We start from the raw sequence: 25876 nt of genomic DNA, 5'->3' as shown, positions 1-25876 counted from the left end.
TACGCATAGGTATTCTAGCATTTCGTTTTTCATGTTAGATGAACATCATAAATAGATAGATAGATAGACAGACAGATATGTAATAAGAGTTTTCTACTGCCCTTTAGTTTGCGTCCATTAGTATATATAGGTACGTTAGGTACGTTATATTTGTTTTTATATAATCACTTCTGAAATTTCGAACTATTTACATAAAACATGTGCATCACTTAAAAAGATATTAATGTATGTGAATTTTTTTAGAAAATCTGAAGCATACGTAAATATTTTTTTAAAGACACTCATGTCCTAGTGTTATGTATAAAATGCTATACAGTGTATGCATGTCCAGAAAAACGTCAAATCTGGTTTTAATACAAGAAGCATCTCCGTAACGCAGTCGGAAGAGCAGTGGGACATTGCGCCTTTCGTTTGGAAAAAACCCAAGTTGTATTTTCGTCACGGTAAGAGAAATCGTTATATGATCTTTTTCAGTGGTGATCTTTTTTGAAGGTGAGTAGGCTGACCTCATACGGAAGTAGAGGGTTTCCCTCCCGGAAACTCGTAATTTTCGTCTTGCATATGGACAAATTCAGGTGGATGGTTTAGTTTGTAGATGGAGGATTAAGTAGTTTAGACCGTAGGCTGTGTGTTGTGTATATCGTCCTCCCCGCGATGAATCTAATTTATATTTCAGCTTTATCATTAAACGACTTTTAACTGCAATATTAGTTGTCAGAATATGGAACCTTGGAAAATTCAGACAGTCTATGTCATATTTCGAGTATAAAATCTGATGAACTACTTTCAAACACTTACGCCCTTATTCTTGATCCAAACTGAAGTTAGCGACCTTTGATGTTTCTCGCACAACTTGATACCTGCACTTTCTTTAAATACACTCTAATTCATATCATTGACTACTTTTGAGGAGTGCTAATAATGTTCCCACGAATATTTTTTCGTCCTTGCATGAAATAAATTTTGCTAGTTGTGTCTCTTTATGCTAGATGTATAGATATGAGCCTCAATAATCAGTATTGTTGAGGGCATTTTATAATAAAGAGGTGCACATCACTTGGACGCCTGTGACTGTATAAGCAGACAGCTTATTAACACAATGTCATCTATTTATTAATTTTTTTAAAACTCATTCTCATCCATGAAAGGTTTTAAATCTATAGTTACACCATTAGTTCTGTGGTTGGAAACGGAATTTTTCTCATTTTTTAAAAATCTCTCTCTATAGACCAAACATGAAACGTTTTTCAAGCCATATCAGGGCTTCGATAAACGGGCCAATGGCCTCACACAGGGAATGAAATTAATCTCCCACCCAGAACAGTCACAAACATCCATGCCTACGGCGGAAGTCTAACCTGCAACCTGTTGTTTAGAGAATGAGTATATTACCCATTCGTTCAACCAGCCCAATGCTGTTTATATTTTTGAAAATGTATCGTAATGGACTGACTATAGTCTCGCATTGAAAGAACTCAAAAAAAAAGAAAGAAAAAAGAAAAACCTCTCCAGAACATTAAGAAACATAATAGCCACTAGATTAACAAAATATGCTGTAGTTCGCAATTGTGCTCTCTCTTTCCATCTAGAATATGCGGGAATTTAAACTTATAATGGAATCAATGTTGAAATATGAAATTTAATTCCATTATAATTAATTAATTATATACGTTATTTATTTTTATTGGCTTCATGATGTGTATAGGGAGGAGCTAAGGATTATATTCTGTTGTCAAAGGAGATGATCAATTCTGATGGCACTGAATGCGATAAGGCGGGCGTATCCTTTGAAGCTTTCTATAAGCAGCCTATGAAGTGTACCGTCCCAAGAGATACGTAAGTATTTCAGAAATTATTATTCTTATTTTATTATTATTATTATTGCTATTATTATTATTATTATTACTAGTAGTAGTAGTATTGCTTGTTCAGTTTTTATATTTTAATGTGGTTCAAACTCCTGTTGTTAATTTAAAAGTGTCATAAAGTAACTCTTCTTGTCACGCTGAAGACAGTGATATATAATTCATCGAAATCGGCCAAGTGAAACCCAAATTTTCAGTGTGCTGAAAATTGAGCAGAGTTCACCATGGTCACTAACGAGCATAGAACAAAGGACGTCGCCATCTTTACAGTTGTCCAAGGGAAGAAAGGCGAGCCATGAAGTGCAACAAGTGCCTGAAGGAATTATCGTCCGACGGAAGTCATATAACCTGCAGGAAATGCCTTAGGAATCTTCACTTTACATGTTCCGGACTCTCAGAAACAACATGGCAACGCAAATCCAATGCCAAGCGAGAGGAATGGAAATGCCTATACTGCAGAGAGGACAAAGAAACGCCGGCACCCACGACGCAACTGATTACGCCGGAGGCAGAAGCGGCACGATGAACTGAACAAACCAAAAAATACCGGTGTCTTATAATTTGAGTTCCGTAAATTTATTACTAGAAAAAGGTTTAGAAAATATAAAAGCTAGCTTGGTAGATCTTGTCCAAGGACTATTTGATAAACAGAATAAAGAAATAACAAAAAAAAATGAGCGAATATGAAGTGTTTGTTAAATTTAATGATTCAAAAGTCGAAGAAGTCTTACAGGCAGCACAAATTGATAAAAGACAGATCGGAACTCCGTCAAGAATTTAATTCCCTGAAACTACAATACGAAGTTTAAACCAACAACAACATAAAGAAGACCTTGTCATAAACGGTCTTCCAGAAACTGAATCCACAGAAAATCTCAGAGCCGTAGTTTTAAAGTTAGGCCATGCAATTGACATCCCCCTACAGCATAATGATGTTCAGGCCATAAATCGGATTCCCAGGAAGAACAAAAAACAAGGCTTGCCACGACCTGCACCGGTAATAATCCGCCTGACAAGCAAGGCTATAAGAGACAATCTCATAAAAGCCAGCAGACTGAAAAAACCAGTTGTCAAGGATTTAAATGCATCGCAAGACAATACGCCAATCTTTCTCTCTGAGTATTTAACACCTTTCAATCAGAATCTTTTGAACCAAGCAAGAAAAGAAAAAACAGAAAAAAGTATCAATTTTTATGGATCAAAGACGGCAAAATATTCTTGAGAAAGTCACAACTTCAAAGTCTATACAAATAAAAAGCTCGGAAGATATAGATAGGTAGCCAGAGTGAAACAAAAGACTCCAACTTAGTTCAATAAGAAGATCTCAACACAACAAAAATGAATGTGAACTATCAGATAGATGTAATTACACCAGAATACATCAGTAATTGTACTTTCGAATCGATTGATGCATGGAAACAACACACAGTACAAGCGAGAGGTCTCTCAAACTTTCATATTAATCAGAAGCATCCGAAAACATTGGTTATTGTTACGGTCTTATCTGAGGAATTACACTGATATTATTGATATATTGATTCTTACAGAAGTATCGATAACTAATGACGAAGCGACTGCTTTCCAAATTCCAAGCTTCCAACAACATAGATCATGCCGCCAAACAAAAAGAGGGGATGGAATATTAATATTTATCAAACAAAAATTAATAGCAAAAGAAACGTTTCTTTTGCTATTGATTTGAGCATGTCAGTTTGAGCATGCTGAAATACTTTGCCTCGAAATCACTAATACCACCAATAGACAGCATCCCATAATACTAAATGCTATTTACAGGCCACCAAATCTAAACATGATAAAATTCTTGCACGAACTCAAATTGCTGGCTTTCAAGCCAAGAAATATGCTCAACCGAATATCTAATGATAATTGGCAACATAAACATAAATATTGCAAACGAAAACCAGAACAACACTGTACAATACCTAGACACGCTATCCATGTATAATCTAATACCAACAATAACATCATGTACTAGAGAAGAAATATTCGGAAGTACTATCACTGCCTCCTGTCTAGATCATATAAACGTCCGAGCACCACCAAACAGTTACACTGCATCACTCATAAAGTGCAAAGCAGCAGCCCATTACTTCACCGTTCTAAACCTGCACACCAAGACAATATCCATACAATGTCTCACAAAAAGCGAAAGAAAACAATAATAGACGAAGAAGCAGTCAACCACGAAATAAGAAAAACTACTGGGAACACCTGGCATCAGACTCAGCAGATATCTTATACAACAACATTAAACTCACACTGGAGGAAATATATAAGAAAGCTGCAAAGAAAGTCAGAATTCGTTCAAAAACAACACAAAATCCTTGGATAACACAAAACTTAATCCTAGAAATACACAGAAAGGACGCTTTATGGAAAGAATTAAAGCGATATCCAAATAACACAGCTTTAAAAACTGAATATAAGATAACATGGAATCGCTTGACAACACAAATCAGAAATGCAAAAAGAAGCTACCGCAGAGACGAACTAACCTCTGCACAAAACAACATGAAACAAACCTGGCATCTGATCAACGAGATGCTAGATTGTGGTCTCAACACCACCGCCTCCGAAACGATAAAACACAGCTTCATGAAAGACGCAAAACCTATTCAACAACTAGCAAATGACTTTAACCAATACTTTGCACACTCCCTCCAAGAACTGCACAGAAATATTCCCCCAATCACAAAACGAGACCCTCCACTTGGACCACAATCAAAACAGACATTATGGTTCTCAACCATAAAAGAAGCAGAACTTCTCTCTGCAATACATCAAATCAAACCAAACAAAGGCCCAGGAATTGATGGTATAAGACCTAAGGATATAAAGCAACATGCAACTAGTTTAAGTCCTATCCTACTAAAATTAATAAATAAAATATTTAAAACAGGACAGATACCAAGTATGCTAAAGACCGCCATAATCACACCCATATACAAACATGGAAAAAGAAATTTAATCAGCAATTACAGACCCATAGCAACATTACCAATTATCAATCAAATTATGGAGCGGATCATACTGAAGAAACTCACAGCATACACTGAGATCTTTCATATTATCCCCAAAACACAATATAATTTTCAGAAAAATAAGGGAACAGCATCTCTCTTGGAAGACTTTACAGACGTAATTAATACCGCCTTAGACAAAAAAATTGCCATGGTAGTCTTTATTGATCTAACTAAAGAATTCGATACACATCAAACCTTGTCAGAAAAGCTGAGGCATGTTGGAATAGACGGGCCTCTTCACAGGTGGTTTACAAACTATCTTCAAAATAGAAAGCATATCACACGTATCGGGTCAAACCGAAGCAGAGAGCTACCAATAACCTGTGGAATACGACAGGGAGCTGTACTCTCCCCAACTCTATTTAACATTTACACACCCGATATTAATCAGCTACCACTCAAAGGTAAGACATTCCAATACGCAGACGATACAGCTATAATATCCATCCATAATAACGCAAGCATAGCAAGCCAAACAAATATGCAACATGACATAAATCTGATCATAGACTGGCTCACGAAAAACTCCATACACCTAAACCCAGAAAAGACAAAATTGATGATATTCAGAAATCCACTGACTCGACCAGTTGATAACAAATATATAACCATCCAACATCCACTTTCCAACATAAAAAAACACACACAACAGCAAAACCATTACAATCACATAGGTTGAAACAATACGATACCTTGGAATTTACTTCGATGCAGATATGAACTGGAATAGCCACATAAACCATCTACACAACAAACTCCGAACAATAAGTGGCAAACTCTACAGGTTAAAAGACATAGTTCCCACACGCCTAAAAACACTAATATACAAAGCACTATTCCGAAATATACTAAGATACGCTATAACAACGTATGCTTTCTGTGCACCCTACAAATTAAATAGATTAATGTCGCTACAGTATAAAATGATAAAACTGACCTTTTGGGAACAAAGAGAAAATAACGACCTTATATTCATTGCAATGTCAGAACACAAAATACTGACAGAAAAACATTCATGTCACTATGCCAGCTTTGCTAAAACTATTTCGATGCCAACTACAGGACAGTCAGAAATACATACCGTATAACAAGACCTCAGACTACTAATTATATCACATATAAATACAGTAATCATTACGGAAAGGCCACGCGAAACTTCTACATCCCAGACATGATAAACAAATTACCTTTTGAATACAGAAATCTTACAAACTACAATAGCCTGAAAAGAGCTCTAAGGACATACTATGAACAAGAAACACGCACCCAAAATACCATACAAACGCAATGAAACACAATACTGTATATTCGTTCTCGGATTCCAGTTCAGTGACGCATCAATACATTCCAAGTTTTGTGTGGGCGGGGGTGCGCGCTCGAATTTCTCGATCATAGATTTCGTAGCTTCCGAACACAGGAAAAAAAAAAACAATAAATAATAACCAACTGGTGTCATCTTCAGATAAGCTTACATATAAGCTTCGAGGATGAAAGCAGAGAAATTAGTTCTCATCCAAGATGTATCATATGTAACCAACTGCATGTAAGGTATGTATCACATGTAAACCAATGTATGTAATGTATGTATTATATGTAATCAAATTTATGTAATGTATCATATGTGAACAAATGTAAGTAACGTATCATATGTAATGAAATGTATGTAATAACTGTAACAAAAGTATGCAATATAGAGTGATTATATCCATTGATATTGTATATATAGAGTGTAAAATTGCAAAGAAACATCTGTAATAATTATCATTATGAATATTATAATAATATATGTTGTAAACAGATATTGTTATTATTATTATTTAAAAAAACTTTATGTACGAGAAAGTATTTCTTATGCATAATTGTCTTCATATAATGTATGTAATTTATCTGAGAAATAATAAAATGTTAAAAAAATTACTATTATTATTATTTGTCACAGATACAGTTTTGTTTTCTGACTTCTTGAAAACGCAAGATTTATTTTAATCTAAATATAATTTTCACTCTAACAGTTGAAAATAGGATTTTAAATCTTTGTGATAAGAGAAACAGCGAACTAATTGAACGTGGGTTACTTATGAGATGAAATGAAATGAGATGAAACATTATTCCACTTGGTAAAATATACATTTGGAAGAATGGCAACAAACAGTAATTTACATATTACAAGGATATATCATAAAACAAAAAGAATTTTTAAGACAGAATAGAACAGAGACAAATAATGATAACAGAACGACAGAAAGAATCAGAGAAACCTTGACGATATATATATATATATATATATATATATATATATATATATATATATATATATATATATATATATATATATATATATATATATATATATATATATGTGTGTATATATATATATATATATATATATATATATATAGAGAGAGAGAGAGAGAGAGAGAGAGAGAGAGAGAGAGAGAGAGAGAGAGAGAGAGAGAGAGAGAGAAAGATTTTATTATTAAACTTTGGTGAAATATACATTTGAATAAATGGAAACAAAATCTAAATTCACATCTTAAAAATATGTATATTACAATAAAAAAAGATTATTAAAACAAAGAGGCAATTCAGGATAATAACGAAAGAATGAATTTTATTTTAGTTTTCAGTTTCTCTCATAACAGAGGAAACATTACAATTCAAAATCATTTTCAGCTATATGAAGTACACGAACTTCTTCAGCCAAATTAAGAGTACCAGTTGTGTTCTACTGTTCGTTAAATTTGGTTCGAGTTCCCCTTTACTTATGGTAAAGGGGAACTCGAATAATAATCAACACTCACCAATAACCGAGACGTCTCGGTTATTGGTGAGTGTTGATTATTGTTGATTATCTCTTGTGTGTTTAAGATAGAAGCTGTAGGTGACGAGTAGATGATATATGCCTTGTCTCTTCTTATCTTTATTGAGTAGATACAGTAGTCTTCTTGGTCGTGTACGTGTGTGCGCGCTCGCACTACAGTCAGTGTCGCGGGCATAGATGATAATCGTTTCGTTTGCAGAACACATCAGGTAAGTGCGTTCCAAGGTACCTGGAATATTGCTGAAGACACAAAGATCTCATTTGCTTAATTCGAATTTGTGAAGTTTAGTCGGAGTAGAAAGGATGTGGCACAGTCTCCCGTTGTATGTCCGTATCTGGTGTGGTACACTTTGTTTTGTAATGAAGATTCCTTGAAAACGAGTAAGTATATGTGTGTATGTTTTGAGGAGGAGGAGGAAGAAGGTGAAGATTTATTTGCAAATGGATGAGGTAGGATGCACTGACGCGAGAAAGTGGTATATTTTCTTGAAGTTTGCAGGAAGAAGTGGTAATGAGTCTTCCGATGACATAAGTTGAAAGATGGCTTCATGGGTGTGTCCAGAAGTAATTTAGATTCCGCGAGGTAAAGTGATATCTGGAAAGACTTTTTAAATAGCTGCTTGCATCTGTTGATATTGTTTTTTTTCAAGATTTTCGGCAATAGAAATTGAAAGTTTCAACGTTAGATTCTGCACCGAGAGGTCTCCTATGATTATTATTTCTTCCCAATTCCATTTAGAGAAAAGAAGACTGACCAGTTGCCATAACTGGCTAATCATCTTTCTGCATTAAACCAGTTGTAAGCACAGCTGACTGTGTTGATCCCGTCAGTGTGTTATGAGGTTTTCTATTTGCCAACATTGTCGAGCATCTCGGTAGAATAAAGGTAGTATGAGGTGAAGGTGGAATGCTGAGGTGCGATGACTGTTCTGAGGGTCCTTTTGATAGATATTTTCAAAATGTGTTCGAAAGATGTTTGTTGAATAGCTCTGATTTATCAGTATGAATTCTCTTGAGGAGAAATATGATCTCGAAGGACTTGATTTTTTTTTCAAGAGAAATTAGACCTTATGATCTCCCTTGTTGAACTGCTTGCAAAGTGCTGAGTATGTTGTCCAGTTGGTTTTGTTTCAGAGAAAACGTGTGATCGCTTTTTGAATGTGATGGAGAAAGACTGGAGGTGGAGGGGGTGTCAATCTTTTAAAGATGTGCCGGAGCACATTTGCTGCCATCTGACTAATGATTAGATTTCTCCCCATTGAGGTGGATGACAAAGCAATTTTGTTCTTCGTTTGACCAAGTATATTCAGTTATAGAGTCAGTTTCAGACTTCCGTTTACCTGACTACAAGACAGTAAATTTGCGACAGAGGCATGTGCACACGTAGTTCCTGTGCTGTATGAATTACTTTCGATTCTTTATCATTACCTGGTATGATGACAGCGTCGTCTGCATACTCAAAGCTAATTTTCAGGTGTAGGTCTATTATGCTGGTTCGTTTCGTTTGAAGAGAATAGTGTTGTATATTTTTTTTCCAAGAAAGATTAAATTGCTAGTGCATATAGTTGTCCGGAGAGAGAAAACATGCTTGCTTAATCCTTCGCAATACACGCATTATACACGCAATACGGTATTGCGTGTATAATAGTTGGGCTGTTTCAATAATTAGCGCTTTTTCAAGCATGGGAATTAACGGTAGCGTTTTAGTTATGGGCGAGAATAGGAATAAAATTCAAACAAAATCAATTAAGAAAAAACTCTATCGGATGTCTATGTCTCAGCAGAATAAACAGCTTTCTGTATATCTCCCTCTGTAAGCCTTTTTAAGCTATTTTCTTGCCTTTTTAAGAAAGTTAAATTTCTTGTCTTTTTAAATTTTTACTTATACAGCCTTTTTTAGGCTGTATAAGTAAAAATTTATTGAAATTAGATAATAATTGTGATGTAGTTTTATATGAAATTGAGATAAAAGCTGTCATTATTACAGATCAAAATTACCTTTTTTATACATTTAGATGTTTGAAGAATCAGCCTTTTGATTTGTGGGCAGAAGACAGCGTAAGTGTTAGAAAGTAATATATTGAAGAAACAGATTGATTCCAATTATATTTCCTCTCTGTTAATTCGTAGTAAATATTTAGGTTAAGCGGGTTTTTTTTAAATAAGAATGGTATAACTATTTTATTTTATTTTATTTATTTTTCTTGTTTTTACTTTTACTTGCTTTCTTTATCGAATGTATTAGAACTGCACCTTTTGTTATCAACTATGGGATAGTCCAATTAAAAGTTGAAAATCTATTTCGCAATACAGTTGATGACGAAAGTAACATGAATTCAAATACTTTCTCGGGTGTGAGTAGCATTTATAAGTGCTTCTTTTCGACTAAAGATGGGTTAGCTAATCTAGTGAGGATATGAAAGAGTTCCCCCCCCCCCCCGAAAACACCATGTTTTAGTTGGAGTAACGAAATTTTTCTCCTACAAAACGAACAAAACAGTCGGTTTGTTTGTTTTGTAGGAGAAATTTAATGATAGACGAATATTTTGGAGAATGATTAACAGCTTTTGCATTTCCAAAATTAAGATAAGAAGCCAGGTTATAAGAAAACTATCATTATTTAGAATACAGGCTTCGAGAGTGCTACGATTCAAATTATGCAAAAGAATATAGAATTGGTATCAGCCTGTCTTTTAATTGACGTAGCGACTTCGTTTTCTCACATACAGGACAACAATTATATTGTAGAAGGAACTCATCGGCACTAGTTGGATTGCCAGCTTTCTGTCTGGACGCACACTATGTGTGGTGGTGGTTGGTCCCTTATCCTCTCACCATTCAACTAATGCCGGGGTTCCACAAGGTTCTGTCCTCTCACCAACTCTCTTCCTGCTAAATATCAATGACCTACTTCAGCTGACCTCTAATCCAATACAGAGTTTTGCAGATGACAGCACATTGCACTCCTCCCTTTCATGTGATAAACATGACCATACACAACTCCCCTCAATCTACAGAACATCAACCACCACCGCCTTCAATTGTGATCTCCAAGCCGTCCTCCAGTGAGGTTCAGATAACCTCGTCAATTTCAATTTTAATAAAACACAGTACTGTCTTTTTTCCAATAAAAAAAGAACCATTTTCTTCCAGTATTATTTTTGACAACACCCAAATTTCCAGATAATTTGAGATTTCTCTTCTTGGAATTACCCTGACATCAAGCCTCTCCTAGCATAACATCACAGCCATTATATCCTAAGCTTCTTAAAAACTAGGATTTCTCTTTCGCTCAAGACGTTACTTCACCCCTGAACAGCTGTTAACCGTATACAAATCACAAATCCGGCTAGCTATTGAATACTGCTCTCACATATGGAATGGGGCCCTCTAAAAGCTCCCTCGAAATGCTTGACTCAATGCGGAGGAGAGCAGTTAGACTCATTAATGACCCATCTCTTACCAACTCACTCCCCCCCCCCACTTTCTCACAGACGTTTGGTTTCCGCAATATGTATATTATACAAATATTTTTTGGGGAAATGTTCATCTCAAATAGCATCAATAATTCTCCCACATAGTACTAAGCTCGTTGGAACACGTGCAGCTTCTGATACCCAACATCCCTTCACAGTGCACCTTGAAACCCACAGAACAAGTTTCTTTTCCTCCTCTATCCCTGCAACTGCTGCATTGTGGAACAGTCCCACCCCCTGCTGTGTTTCCCAAGGAATACAATAAATAAGCTTTTAAATCAAATGTAAATGAATAAGTTCTTCCTTTCCCAACCCACTACCCATACACGGCACTAATGTACTATATTGATCAACCAACCTCTCGTGTATGGCTCAACATAATATCATTTTTTTTTAAAATAATAATAATTTATTACATATGATACATACATTACATATGATTGAGAAATTCGCACCCGCAAGCGCGCGCGCGCACGCACGCGCACACACACACAACAACAACAACAACAACTTGGAATGTCTTGGTGCGTTCAGGCTATTGTAGTTTGTAAGATTTCTGTATTCAAAAGGTAATTTGTTTATCATGTCTGGGATGTAGAAGTTTCGCGTGGCCTTTCCGTAATGATTATTGTATTTATATGTGATATAATTAGTTGTCTGAGGTCTTGTTATACGGTATGTATTTCTGACTGTCCTGTAGTTGGCATCGAAATAATGTTTTAGCAAAGCTGCATAGTGACATAAATGTTTTGCTGTCAGTATTTTGTTCTGACATTGCAGTGTATATAAAGTCGTTATTGTCTCTTTGTTCCCAAAAGATCAGTTTTATCATTTTGTGCTATAGCGACATTAATCTATTTCGTTTGTAGGGTGCACAGAGAGCATATGTTGTTATAGTGTATCTTAGTATATTTCGGAATAGTGCTTTGTATATTAGTGTTTTTAGGCGTGTGGGAACTATGTCTTTTAACCTGTAGAGTTTGCCAGTTATTGTTCGGGGTTTGTTGTCTAGATGGTATATGTGGCTATTCCAGTTCATATCTGCATCGAAGTAAATTCCAAGGTATCGTATTGTTTCAACCTGAGTGATTGTAATGGTTTTGCTGTTGTGTGTGTTTTTTATGTTGGAAAGTGGGTGTTGGATGGTTATATATTTGCTATCAACTGGCCGAGTCAGTGGATTTCTGAATATCATTAATTTTGTCTTTTCTGAGTTTAAGTGTATGTAGTTTTTTGTGAGCCAGTCTGTAATCAGATTTATCTCATTTTGCATATTTGTTTGGGCTATGCATGCGTTATTAGGGATGAATATTATAGCTGTATCGTCTGCGTATTGGAATGTCTTACCTTTGAGTGGTAGCTGATTAATATCATGCGTGTAAATGTTAAATAGAGTTAGGGAGAGTACAGCTCCCTCTCGTATTCCACAGGTTATTGGTAGCTCTCTGCTTCGGTTTGACCCGATACGTGTGATATGCTTTCTATTTTGTAGATAGTTTGTAAACCACCTGTGAAGAGGCCCGTCTATTCCAACATGCCTCAGCTTTTCTAACAAGGTTTGATGTGTATCGAATTCTTTAGTTAGATCAATAAAGACTACCATGGCAATTTTGTTTTTGTCTAAGGCGGTATTAATTACGTCTGTAAAGTCTTCCAAGAGAGATGTTGTTCCCTTATTTTTCTGAAAATTATATTGTGTTTTGGGGATAATATGAAAGATCTCAGTGTATGCTGTGAGTTTCTTCAGTATGATCCGCTCCATAATTTGATTGATAATTGGTAATGTTGCTATCGGTCTGTAATTTCTGATTAAATTTCTTTTTCCATGTTTGTATATGGGTGTGATTATGGCGGTCTTTAGCATACTTGGTATCTGTCCTGTTTTAAATATTTTATTTATTAATTTTAGTAGGATAGGACTTAAACTAGTTGCATGTTGCTTTATATCCTTAGGTCTTATACCATCAATTCCTGGGCCTTTGTTTGGTTTGATTTGATGTATTGCAGAGAGAAGTTCTGCTTCTTTTATGGTTGAGAACCATAATGTCTGTTTTGATTGTGGTCCAAGTGGAGGGTCTCGTTTTGTGATTGGGGGAATATTTCTGTGTAGTTCTTGGAGGGAGTGTGCAAAGTATTGGTTATAGTCATATGCTAGTTGTTGAATAGGTTTTCGTCTTTCATGAAGCTGTGTTTTATGGTTTCGGAGGCGGTGGTGTTGAGACCACAATCTAGCATCTCGTTGATCAGATGCCAGGTTTGTTTCATGTTGTTTTGTGCAGAGGTTAGTTCGTCTCTGCAGTAGCTTCTTTTTGCATTTCTGATTTGTGTTGTCAAGCGATTCCATGTTATCTTATATGCAGTTTTTAAAGCTGTGTTATTTGGATATCGCTTTAATTCTTTCCATAAAGCGTCCTTTCTGTGTATTTCTAGGATTAAGTTTTGTGTTATCCAAGGATTTTGTGTTGTTTTTGAACGAATTCTGACTTTCTTTGCAGCTTTCTTATATATTTCCTCCAGTGTGAGTTTAATGTTGTTGTATAAGATATCTGCTGAGTCTGATGCCAGGTGTTCCCAGTAGTTTTTCTTATTTCGTGGTTGACTGCTTCTTCGTCTATTATTGTTTTCTTTCGCTTTTTGTGAGACATTGTATGGATATTGTCTTGGTGTGCAGGTTTAGAACGGTGAAGTAATGGTCTGCTACTTTGCACTTTATGAGTGATGCAGTGTAACTGTTTGGTGGTGCCGGACGTTTATGTGATCTAGACGGGAGGCAGTGATAGTACTTCCGAATTTTTCTTCTCTAGTACATGAGTTTCTCTCCCCCCCCTCCTCAATACGCGCTAAAAATACTACAAAAAGTCAAAACGACAGTAGAGGTTCAAAGTGCCGCCCCCCCTTCCAGCTACGCCACTGCAGGTGTCACGTAATAATAATAATAATTATGAATTTTCTCAACATTTCGCATGAAACCTTTAGAAACTTATGAATATTAAGGCATTCTTATAATGAGAAGGGAACCTAAATTTATAAACATTCCAGGGTGATTTAAAATTCGGAAGCACGCTTTCTATCTGTTGAAAGGATTGATTATAAGAAACGAATTGAATAAATTCCTTCAGTCAAAATTCGAGGACTGATTTCAAAACTTGAATGAACAGATGACGCACTGAATGAAGAATGAAGGAACTACTTTGAAGAGATAAAATAATTATTATTTATGAGTAAGATGTTTTATGAATAAATTCTCTACACTTTTAAACTCTACGTAGTATGTTATTTGTAACTTAGAACTTTAGAAAATTTCAATGCCATAAAAATATCGCTCTCCCTTTAACATATTTGTCTTTCTCTTTCCTCTGATATGACTGCGGTTTATCTACGTTACCTACTATGGATGCTATGCACTGAACACTGCTTTTGTTACTCCTAGTGTATTATCTCAACCAATCGAAAATAAAATTTTCTTTCAGAAAGACCTTTACTAGTTTTAATATCGCTTTACGAACTTGTGTAACTTATGTACTTCTTCATTAAGCGCTTTATAGAATTCATATTCTTGTTTGGATTCCACATCGGGATGTTATGTATTTAAATAAGACATATTTTAACTAATCACTCATTTAAATGAATTATTTTTCAAATAAAGTTTTATGTAACTCAAATTATGATTCAGCTCTCTGTTTTCCTAATTATATGTATATGAGTTTCCTTTCGACTTTTGAAATTTTAAAGTTCTTGTTCGCATTTAGAGTTTCTTTCACAAAGTGATGATGTATATCTGATTTGATCATCTGATTCTTTTCGTACAGTTATGTTGTAAAAGCATTTCTTAAGGTTTGTATATCAGAATTATAGAATTCTTACTCAACTCATAATGATCACATGCCAATTTTATTTCATTATTCACTCTTCTTAATGCAGTATAATTTGTTACCTTATTAAGAGTAAGCCCTCGGAATATGCAAAAAATAGAAATACGCTTGTGAATACAGAAGGTCGACAATAAAAATTATCATTTAGATGGCAAATTTTATGATAATATTTACAAATTACCTAAAATACCAGAAACTTTGAAGCAGTTTAAGAGATGCTTTGAAAGAATATTGCCATATATTTTTTCTGTTGTTTAAAAACGTTTAGAAATTTTTTAAACATGTGATACAAAAAAAAAACGCCCTGTTATTTATATACATACATGACTAGGTCGCTGTTTTATTTTCTAGGAGAAACGTAAACGTGGTGAAAAAGGCAATTATCTTCTTGAGTTTTATGGCGATATCCCTGAAGAGCCAATTCTGATTAACAAGACAACAGGAGAACATTGGTTAGGACTTGAATATCATGAGATTCATAATAGCACTATCTTTGCTGAGATCCACGCCACTCATATTAATGTTTTACGAGTTGGGTAAGATAGTTTAATTTTGTCTTTATCGCTGCTGATGAACTATCAAATAACATTAAACGTTTATGATACATCAAAACTCTGATTACTGGGTTATTCTTTTGACGGCTTAGTTGGCTTGTGAGAGCTCTTTACTAGTTATTAGTTTGTGCATTCAAGTACATTGAACAACGTAGAGCGGGCCCATTGCTATATTGCAAAGCGATTACTGATTAAATGACCCATACTCCTCAACTGTTTTTAATATCATTGTATCGTTGATGGGCTGAAGTTTATGAAGACAAAACATAATCTATTCTGTTATAAATAACATATTCTGTTATCTAGTACTGATCTTTGGCTAAATTCTAAGATTAAGTATGAATGAAATAGCCGAAACTTTACTGTAAATAATTGGAAAAAAAAATCCCTAACGTATTTTATTTTCCAAAGATAGGAGGTCGGCTCTTTAGACTTTTCTAACTTTTGGAAACTAGTATGCAGTCGGTTTTAAATCTTGATCGTCACCTATAGTCGATTCATAGATATTTTGAAGACCTATGGAAAAAAAGTACTCCAGACAACTGCTGCTGTCTCTGGTTCTCTTCTAAACTCTAACTTTATATTTTTTTGTCTAAAATAGCATGAGTTCTGCTGTCGAGGTTTCTGATTTGCAAGGTTAAAAATTCCAGTTTCCATAAGAAACAATGCTATTTGCCCGCGACAAAGATTGACCGATTCGAGAAAGTGGCTGAAAAAAAAAGGACTAAAATATTTTTATATTCCTATATTGGCAGTTGAGAGCCTCCGTAGCTCAGTTCGAATCCCGGCTATGACGTGAGGAATCTTTATCGGGTGTTTTCAATCAAATAATTAATTGGCTGTTCTCATACGGAGGTTGAGAGTTATCTCGGAAACTCGGGTTTTTCGTCCCTCAAAACAAGAAAACCGGCCTTAAGAATACTTAAGAATACCTTAAGTGTACAGACATAGAACACCTCGGGAATAAGGAGTAACCAACCTATTCTGTCAGATTTGGTTTCGAATACCTGCGCGGTGTGGGTCCACGCGTAAGCGTAAATCAGAAAGGAATGATAATGACAGAGTAGAACTTATAACTGTTTTTCTTCTAGCGATTTAACATTATGGATGTTGAAACGTTGAGGCTAAGCCTCCGTAACTGGTATATTATTCTTTGTATAAGTTTTTCTTTTCTTTTTTTTTTTTTTTTATGTGACTCCCATTCCCAAACGATTGCAGATTTACAGTACATTAGCAACTTCGGTGGACTGACGTTCCATTCCTATTTTTAGGAATTTTATATATATATATTTTAATATTTTCATTTATTTTAGCTTGGAGATCAAACATGAAACTTTTTCAAGCTGCTTAAGGCTTCCAGTAAACGGTGGGGAGGTTGGTTGCAACTCTGGGTAATGAAATTATTCATCTCCCACCGAAAGTCGCAAACATCTATACCCAAGGCTGGAATCTGTAGGTTCTATACCCCAGTCTGTAGGTTGGAGAAAGGAAGCGTATTCAAAACGAAGTCTGTGTGGGAGGGGGAAAGGGGATACCAGTATTTTGTTTTTCTGTAAGAATGGCTAAGACTATTTATCCCTGAGAATTGTATATACGAGATATATAAGGTGAGTTTTGCGCGTGTGCAGAATTGTGTTCCAAGAAGGAAAATAACCTGTTAATTAGTCCATTTTATGAAATTAGTTAGTCCACTGTTGATGGCGGGAATCCAAGACAAAAAAAGAAGAAGAAGAAAATCCTTTATTTTTTTCTTCTTCTTTTTATAGAATAGTTTAACTTTTCTTTTTCAGAACGGTTTAGCTGAGACGAGTGATTTTGAGTTAACAAAATTGTTCACATCTCTTCCAGTCAGCGAAGCAAAATGTTCCAGTGGAAAATAGAATTATGTTTTCTCATACCTAACTTCTCTGAAGTTGGAAATATTCATCTTTAATCTTTTAGTCAATCTTCACATTTGAATGAAGATTAGATACTTTTATTTTGTCTTGTGTCAATTTTTTTTTAACTTATCTAAAACTACTTAATTTTGGATTCTTACTCAGGGCTCGACAAATAGGTTCTCACACTCTCCGTTGGCGAGTAGATTATGCCAGCTGGTAAGCTGATAGACAGTGGCAAAAACATAAATTTTTATATTTAATAAAAAAATTTCTGAACAACAATTTTTTTTCCCATTCAACTTTAAGAAAACACAGAAGAATATGCTAATATAAAAAGACCATTCTAGTGACAACAGTCAATGTAATAAATTATATTTTCAAAAAATCAATCAGCTCTCTCTCTCTCTCTCTGTGTGTGTGTGTGTGTGTGTGTGTGTGTGTGTGTGTGTGTGTGTGTGTGTGTGTGTGTGTGTGTGTGTGTGTGTGTGTGTGTGTGTGTGTGTGTGTGTGTGTGTGTGCGTGCGCGCGCGCGCGTGTGTGCGTGCGTGCGTGCGTGTGTGTGTGCGTGTGTGTGTTTCCTATTCTTATTATTTATTGACGTCTCCTTCTTGGAATAGTTTACACACAAAGGAAATGTTCTTCAAACAGTGATACTGAACCACTAATCTTTATGGGGCATCTACTGACGTATTGGGACAGGACATATTATTGAAAACATTGTGGAGAAGTCCTGGGCAATTCTTGTTGTTGTTGTTGTTGTTGTAAGCAGGATTTTGCATAATTTGTCGACCTTGATCACCCTTCATTATTCTCTGGTCGTTTTCGGATACTTAGTCTCATCCATATTTTGCAATGTTGTTACAGATTGTTTGCATGCATGATTAGGGTGCTTGCAACGTACCTCGGTCCTGCCATGATTGTGTCTTGCAGTTTATAATCAAAAATCAATTTTGTACCAGACTTAGTAATCCCGGACTCAATATGTCACCATGTGTTATGAGTGAAGTCAGAACAATATGAGTGTGTGTGTGCGCGCGACCGCGCGTGCATGCTTTTATGTATTTGTATACTAAATTTATAACAGATAGGAAATTTTCATATGTGTGTGTGTGTGTGTGTGTGTGTGTGTGTGTGTGTGTGTGCGTGTGTGCGTGTGCGCGTGTGCGTGTATTTGCATTCTGAATTTATAACAGACAGGAAATTTTCAGCACTGTAATGTTTGTTGAAATGAGAAACTGAACTCTGTACCGTCAGTAAATTTTTCATTTACTCCATTAACTCTACTAGTTGACTAATGAATATGATTTTTTAGCCTTTTGAATATGATATACGCACTTGATTTCTTTAGCCCTGAACGCCCTCTTTAGTCTAGCTAAAATAATACGTAACTTTCAGCTAGAAATATTTCAGCCAGTTCAAATTCCATTACAAACATGAGAAACGTTTTTCAGAAATTTACAAACGAAGCTGAGTTAGCTGATGAAAGAAAAAGCCGCAGCAAATAATTTAAAACTAGGGTTTTTTCCAGCCTAAAACGCCAGAGTATACACGCAGTTAATAACGCTTTGACTTCTCATTATTTCTTCGTTAATTTACGCCAAACCAACGCAACGATCTTTATCCATAGCGAATATAGAAGATTCTGTCATTTATTTGCAAAAATAGATTTCCGATATTTTGTATAGAAACTACAAGTTTATAGAAGCGAAATTTCAGTAATCAATAAATATGAATTTGTTGATTACTGAAATCAAGCTAAAATTCTAAATCCGACAGGCGTCGATGTTAATCCGACTGCCGTCTATACTTTTCTATTACATAATAGTTCACTGCCTAAAATCACCCGGTTTCTCACTCCATCCCTATAAGAGAGAGAGAGAGAGAGAGAGAGAGAGAGTATTCTGAAGAGCAGTTCCAGATTTTCAGGACGATAAACAAAATTGACCGTGAATAAAAATATCTGTTGCGAGAGTTTCAAACTGGGCTGAATATCACTATGGTATACTATATGTAAACAGTTATTACGAATCATATCAGTTATATTCAAATATTACTTAATAGCAAAATGAAGGTCTTCCTTAATTAGCTAATATTTTATACTGGTTTTTGGTTTCTGTGTTTTAAAATACGTTGATGATTTCGAGTAGGAAGTGAATGAACATTCAAATTTCAAATCGTGGCCAAAGAGTCACGTGGTGGCACTCAACAGGATAGAAGGCAAAAGTGTGCGCTAAGCGAATTGTGTTTGAAGGAAGCTCTTTTCGTGAAGGAATAAAGTTACAACTCGGATGTCTTGTAATGCCTCAAAGACGTCATCTAAATTCTAGATGATTTCACGTGAGGAAGATTTATTGGAAAGCTTGAAGAAGTCCGCAGAATTAATGATATTGCCACAGAGTTTGGAATATCACATAACGTTCTTTCCAGGCTATGGGCAGCGTTTCAAACCAATGGAATCTGTTCCACACGTTTGCTAAGATGTCGCTCTACCACGGAGCATGAAGAGAGCTTTTTGGTTATAACAGCAAAACGTGATCGACGCACCATGGCAGGTCAGCTTGCAAGTCGGCTCCATTCAAGCACAAATACGCACATATCTCGCTAAACTGGCAAGACGTATGCGACAAGTGGGCCTATACGTCCGAAGGCCTGTAGTCTGTGTCCATTTATCCACAGCTCATCATAGAGCACGTTTTCAGTGGTGTTGTATCCATAAAAAAAAATTGGACGAGACACCAATCGGCTAATGTACTCTTTACTGATGAGAGTCGTTTTTAGTCTTTCTTCCAATTCTAGACGACACTTGATCTGACATGAAAGTGGTACTGCTTATCATCGTGAAAATGCTCTTGAAAGGGATAGATATGTTAGTGCTGTAGTCATAGTATGGGGAGGCATCATGCTTAATGGACACACCGAACTACAAGTGTTGGTAAAAGGGACTCTGTTGAACGGTATTGCAACGAAGTTCTTTAACGTTATGTTCGATTGTTCTGTGGTGCTTTAGGCGAAGAATTCATTCATTTTTATGGATGACCATGCCACACCACACGAGCAGCGGAGATTACTTCTGGAGACCGACGATATTAATCAATCGACAAAGCCTTATCCTTGCTCTGAACTAGGAGTGGGTGAGTTTACTTGAAAAAATCCTGAATCACTTAGTGCTAAGCATGGTACGACGTTGTGAGAGTTGAATCGCAGTTCGGAGTGGACATATTCTATACTGAAATGTCTCTCCGCATATTTTTCTGTAAGCACTGTACATTAATTCCTTAATTACATCCTTAGTAAATTTATTATTTTTGTTGCTTAATGTTTATGAAATTTATAACATATTTTTGTATAATAATATTTATTAGTATACTGGCAATAAATTTATGTCCACATTTGGCTGTAATCATGAAAATATTTTCATATGCAGATCAAAATGTAGTTATGTAGTTTGGCCTTTGCTTTTGGAACCAGTGTAATATGAATATAGTACAAAATGTGTTTACGATACATTTATTGAAAAATGTATTGCCTGCTTAAAATTTCAATGAATGTTTTTATTATGTTAAACATAAATCTTTCTATTTACAGAAATTATGCTCAGTTATATAGTGTCATAACATCTACCTCAGATAAATTTGCCGATTTTGAAATCCACGTTACCAATGCGGGACTAGTGTCAGCTAGTTTTCAAGTCTCTGCTCAGTTGTGTACTGAAGAAATGCCCAGTAGTTCTGAGGGTAAAATAATTGTTCCGCCAAAACATAAGGAAATGATATCCTTAAAAATAGATTTTGGATCTCTCGAAGTGCCAGATGAGTTTACATGCACAGGTACTGTTTCGATATTTGTTATTAATTTAGTGTATTTTTTAATGAAATAATTGCTTTTAGTGGATTTTCTAGGACACACCATTCAAAGAACGTCCCAAGTTGAAGTATTTGTATGCAACATTTTTGGTAAAGATGAATTTTTTGCTTACTTTTGCAGGAGTGTTATGAGGAAATCATATTCATGTTTGGATTTCAGAGTAGGGTTTGTCCTTTTAAACGTCCATCCGCAGTGTGGTAATGTGTTACGTGTTGATTTCTTGGGTGGGGGTGGGCGAGATGCCATAATAATAGCCACCTCATCACTAGAAAAATCAACAGATTTTTTTATTGGATCTAAGTTCCTCTATTTAATCCAGGTAAAGCTGAATAGTTTTTCATCTTTAATAAATAAATTCTTCAGTATGTGTCTAAGCCATGATCACCAATGCTTAGTGAAAGTCAACAGGATGGAGCGGCGATTCCATATCTACAAAAGTTGTACTCTTGGGGAATCATACTTGGGAGAAATCAGTTTATACACGCACTGTTTGTTTCAGATAGATTCTGAATATGGAGACGGCCGAACTTACAAAAGACCTACACTGCCCCAAATAGTGATGTTAGCATGAGGATGCTTTTCATAGTATGCTACTGGATGCTGTTTGTGTCGATGGCATAGCCATTACTTGTAATAATGTAGCTCTGTAGGAAAAAGCATTAAGGCCAATACCACCACCACCACCACCACTAATAAATATGAATGAAATTTTTGTTTGAAACCGCAATATGATACCGATGCAATGGCTGGTTCAAAATTCGTAATGTTATGCTAACCGGATATGTGGTGGAGAAGGAGAAATCGCCAATGGAATTTGGCTTCATTGTGTTGCATTCGTCCCATGGTTAAAGGGAAGAGATGGAATGCGAGTGATTTGTTTATCTCCAAGAAAGTAAGACAGACAGATGACACTGATGACAGGAGAAAAACTGTATTTTAGTACCTGTCTTTTAGCTTTTTTTTTTTTTTTTTTTGCTTATCATGAGCTCCAACTCCTTACTGGCATTTCCTCACACTTATCTAACTCATTCAAAACCTTCTGTTAGCTTGAGACTCTAAACCAGCCAGTTCATCGATGTCGCATTAAATTTAAATCCGAGATTATATTGATTCGAATTATATTGATTCAACCTATCGTTCACATTGCCCTCACGTCAATACTCCCAAAAGTGATGGAGAAGGCGAACAGCAACTATCTTCAACCATCTACCTGGAAACCCATGGGTCAATCAGTGATTACCAATATGGACTACGTCATTCTTATTTTACAGCAGACTCCCTCGCTAACTCCACACCTTTTGAACAGAAGTCATGCGAAGATTGTAAAGAATCTCGCGGAGTTGCTCATGATATTTCCAAAGCATTCGATCAAGTCTGGCATCGCGGATTTCTTTGTGTGAGTGGATTGCCACCTTCTCTCTCATTCATTACTTGTCACGGTGGATGGTTTCCTCTCATCTGACATTTCATCAGTGCCCGAGTATCTCAAGACTCTTACGTATCCACTCGTCTTTCACTGACGTTCAATTCCATTCTTAGCTTTGATGACAGTCAGCAAACATTCCATTCCTCTTCGTCATTTACGAATCCTTGTAAAACTCAGACTGAAACTTTAAGATCTTCTGTAGCCAATGCTTTATTCACTGATTTTCTAGCTATTCTCAAGGGTAATGCCAACAAAACACATTCCTGCTTTATTTCCCAGAAGAAAGGCCAAAACTGTGCCTCAATCTTCCTCACTTTTGATAATTCTTCGCTCACCGACCAAGATCAGTTTCCCTTTTTAGGGCTGAATTTCTTTCCAGTTTTGTTTGGTGATAAAGCGTATGGAGTTATTTTCATGTTTGTTTTCTTGTTGCATTTCTTTATTAGGGAAAATTTCTTTATTAGGGAAAATGACTGTTAGGGAAAATCAAGTGACAGTATCCGCCCAACTAACATTATCAATAATAATATTAAAATTAATAAATGCTATCTCATGGGAACTTCGAAACGACCAATAATCTCGATTCGTGTAAACCTACCAATTCTTCAAACAAAGATTTTAAACTATTTGAAAAAAAAAAAGAGAAAAGGCATGTTTTCCAATGGTCGCTTATTTCTGACTTCAAAATTTATATTCATATTTTTCTCTACCCCTCTCTCTTTCTTCAAATATTTCTAGCAACAGATTTATTCTGTATTGCAAACTAATATTATTTACTACTACTACTAACACTCAGTTTTAGTTAGTTCATACTACTACTACTACTACTACTACTACTACCAATAATAATAATCTATATATTTGTCTATCTATCTGCTTGTATAGTTTAATGTAGAATACGGTAAGACACCCCACTTGTTATTGAAGGGAATTAGCATTAAGCTTTCCTTCAATAAAAATCAAATATTCAGCCAAGGTTTTAGCTACATTGATGCTTCGTTAAAAGTTTATAGAATACCAGAAATGAGATTAACGACAAGCAACGTCAAGCAGAAGTTGACGTTGCTTGTCGTTAATCTAAAAAATTAAATTTCAGTAGTATAATCTCTCATTATGAGATTATCACACTTTTGTTGGATGGCTAAAGTGTTTTCGAAAACTCTCAGTGGGAATTGTCATAAGGGTTAGATAATACGGCGTCACTCGAGAGAGAACAAAATTTCTGTATTATGCAACCCTCTCCCACCCAGGATACTAATGTATATTATGCTGTTCTATCGATTTATAAACTTCTCGTGGTTGGGAATGCGGTGAAAATATACCCTCTGTTCAAAAAGAAACTGAACTTTTCGAAAATAGAAGAAACTAATGGCGCCACCTGTTGTATACTTTTGTTGTCGAAAGCGGCAACCTTCATTAGTGTTGTGTCAACTGCTTATGACATTTGTTTTATTAGAAGTCGAATTATAGTGCTAAGAGTGACAGTGTGTTTTGACGAACGGTCGGAAAATGAGTTTTAAACAGACAGCTGCGATTGACTTTTGTGTTAAACTTGGTACAAGTTTTACCGAAACGCATCAAATGCTTCGAAAAGCATCGGTGATGAATGCTTATCCCGTACTCAAGTTTACGTGTGGTTTATGCGATTTGAAAGTGGTCTTGAGACGCTTGAGGACGACGAAAAGCCGGGCCTTCCAAAAACTGGACTGAGCGAAGTTAGCATCCAAAAAGTGCGTGATTTCATCAAAGAAAACCCGAAATCGTCCACGAGATTGATTGAAGATGAATTGAGGGTTCCAAAATCAACTGTACACAATATTTTGACCTAGAGTTTGGGCCTTCGTAAATTGAATTCGAGATTTGTTCACCACAAGTTAACCGACGACCAAAAAATTTAAACACGGCAAGGACCTCATTAAAACCGCTCGTAAGGACTCAAACTTCCTTGGAACGATCGTTACTGGTGGAAAAACGTGGTGTTTTGAGTATAAGCCCGAAACAAAGCGTCAGAGTGCTGAGTGGAGACCACCAGAAGAGGGGCATCCGAAAAAAAGTCGCTTGGAGAAGTCAAAAGTAAAGACAATGCTGATTTGTTTCTACGATTCCAAGGGCATTATCTACAAAGAATTCGTTCCGCCTGGCCAAACGGTCAATGGCGAGTTTTATCTCGAAGTTTTGAAACGATTGATAGCGAGAATTCGTCGCGTACGGCATGAATATCGTGACGACCGACCGTTCGTCGAAACATACTGTCATTCTTGGCACTATAACTCGGCTTCTAATGAAACAAATGTCATAAACAGTTGACACAACACAAACGAAGGCTGCCGCTTTCGACAACAAAAAGATACAACAGGTGGCGCCACTAGTTTCTTCTATTTTCGAAAAGTTCGATTTCTTTTTGGACAGAGGGTGTATTATATTTATAAATAATCGTGTTTCAGCTACGTTTAATAACACATTGTAAAACTTTTTAGTGCATAAAAATTGTTTGTATCCTGAGATCTCTTCAAATTTTTTGTTAGCTAAGTGGTTAGCATGTTCGCTTTTCAACCAATCGATTGCCAGTACGAATATCCGCCATGGGCATGGATGTTTATGGTCGTCTTTTATTTGGGAGATGTGTGCCATATATCTTATTGGTGATCCGGACATAAAAATATATAAAATTAATAAAAATGTAAAAATTTCTTTATCTCACCCACGTTACTAATGTAATAGAATAACAACAGTTTGTAGGTAGGATTCACATAAAAACTCATTTATTTTTATTTTGCAGTTCAAGTAAGAAATGAAGATAAGACGGTTGTTGCTTCAAGAGAAGTTTTAGTTCGTCCTGGAACACAATGTAGTTGTTTAATGCACTGTCTTTGTGTGGTAAGCTGGTATTTATTTATTTATTTTTTTTATTTCCTCTTTTAAATAAGAACTGCTTTCTAGTTGAGAAAGAAAGCATTTTTAATATTGAGAAAATTAGATTTTTAATATTGTATAATATTGCTTAGCCTATCTTCAGCTACAGTATATTTCCATTTCGAATAGAGTGTGATATGTTCCGGAAGAAGATACATTAC

General features: G+C 35.7%; 1 protein-coding gene across 4 annotated transcripts in view; it reads left to right on the top strand.

Annotated features, from left to right (window-relative positions):
* The window catches only part of LOC150101363 (hapless 2-like), a 79356-nt gene that overhangs the window by 33040 nt on the left and 20440 nt on the right, over positions 1 to 25876 (top strand). For all 4 annotated transcript variants that reach the window (XM_090400943.1, XM_090400942.1, XM_090400941.1 and 1 more), the window contains 5 exons: positions 1706 to 1836; positions 9746 to 9788; positions 15430 to 15614; positions 21098 to 21339; positions 25582 to 25679. In XM_090400943.1, coding sequence (XP_090257069.1) covers positions 1706 to 1836; positions 9746 to 9788; positions 15430 to 15614; positions 21098 to 21339; positions 25582 to 25679 — 699 coding nt within the window. The remainder of the gene's footprint in view (positions 1 to 1705; positions 1837 to 9745; positions 9789 to 15429; positions 15615 to 21097; positions 21340 to 25581; positions 25680 to 25876) is intronic.

This window comes from Typopeltis vanoorti, chromosome 11 (assembly GCF_054136105.1).
Source record: "Typopeltis vanoorti isolate ZY-2024b chromosome 11, IOZ_Tvanoo_1.0, whole genome shotgun sequence".
NCBI classification, from domain to species: Eukaryota; Metazoa; Arthropoda; class Arachnida; order Uropygi; family Thelyphonidae; genus Typopeltis; species Typopeltis vanoorti.
The sequence above is the reverse complement of the archived record's forward strand: the minus strand, read 5'-3'. Positions and strand labels throughout refer to the sequence as shown.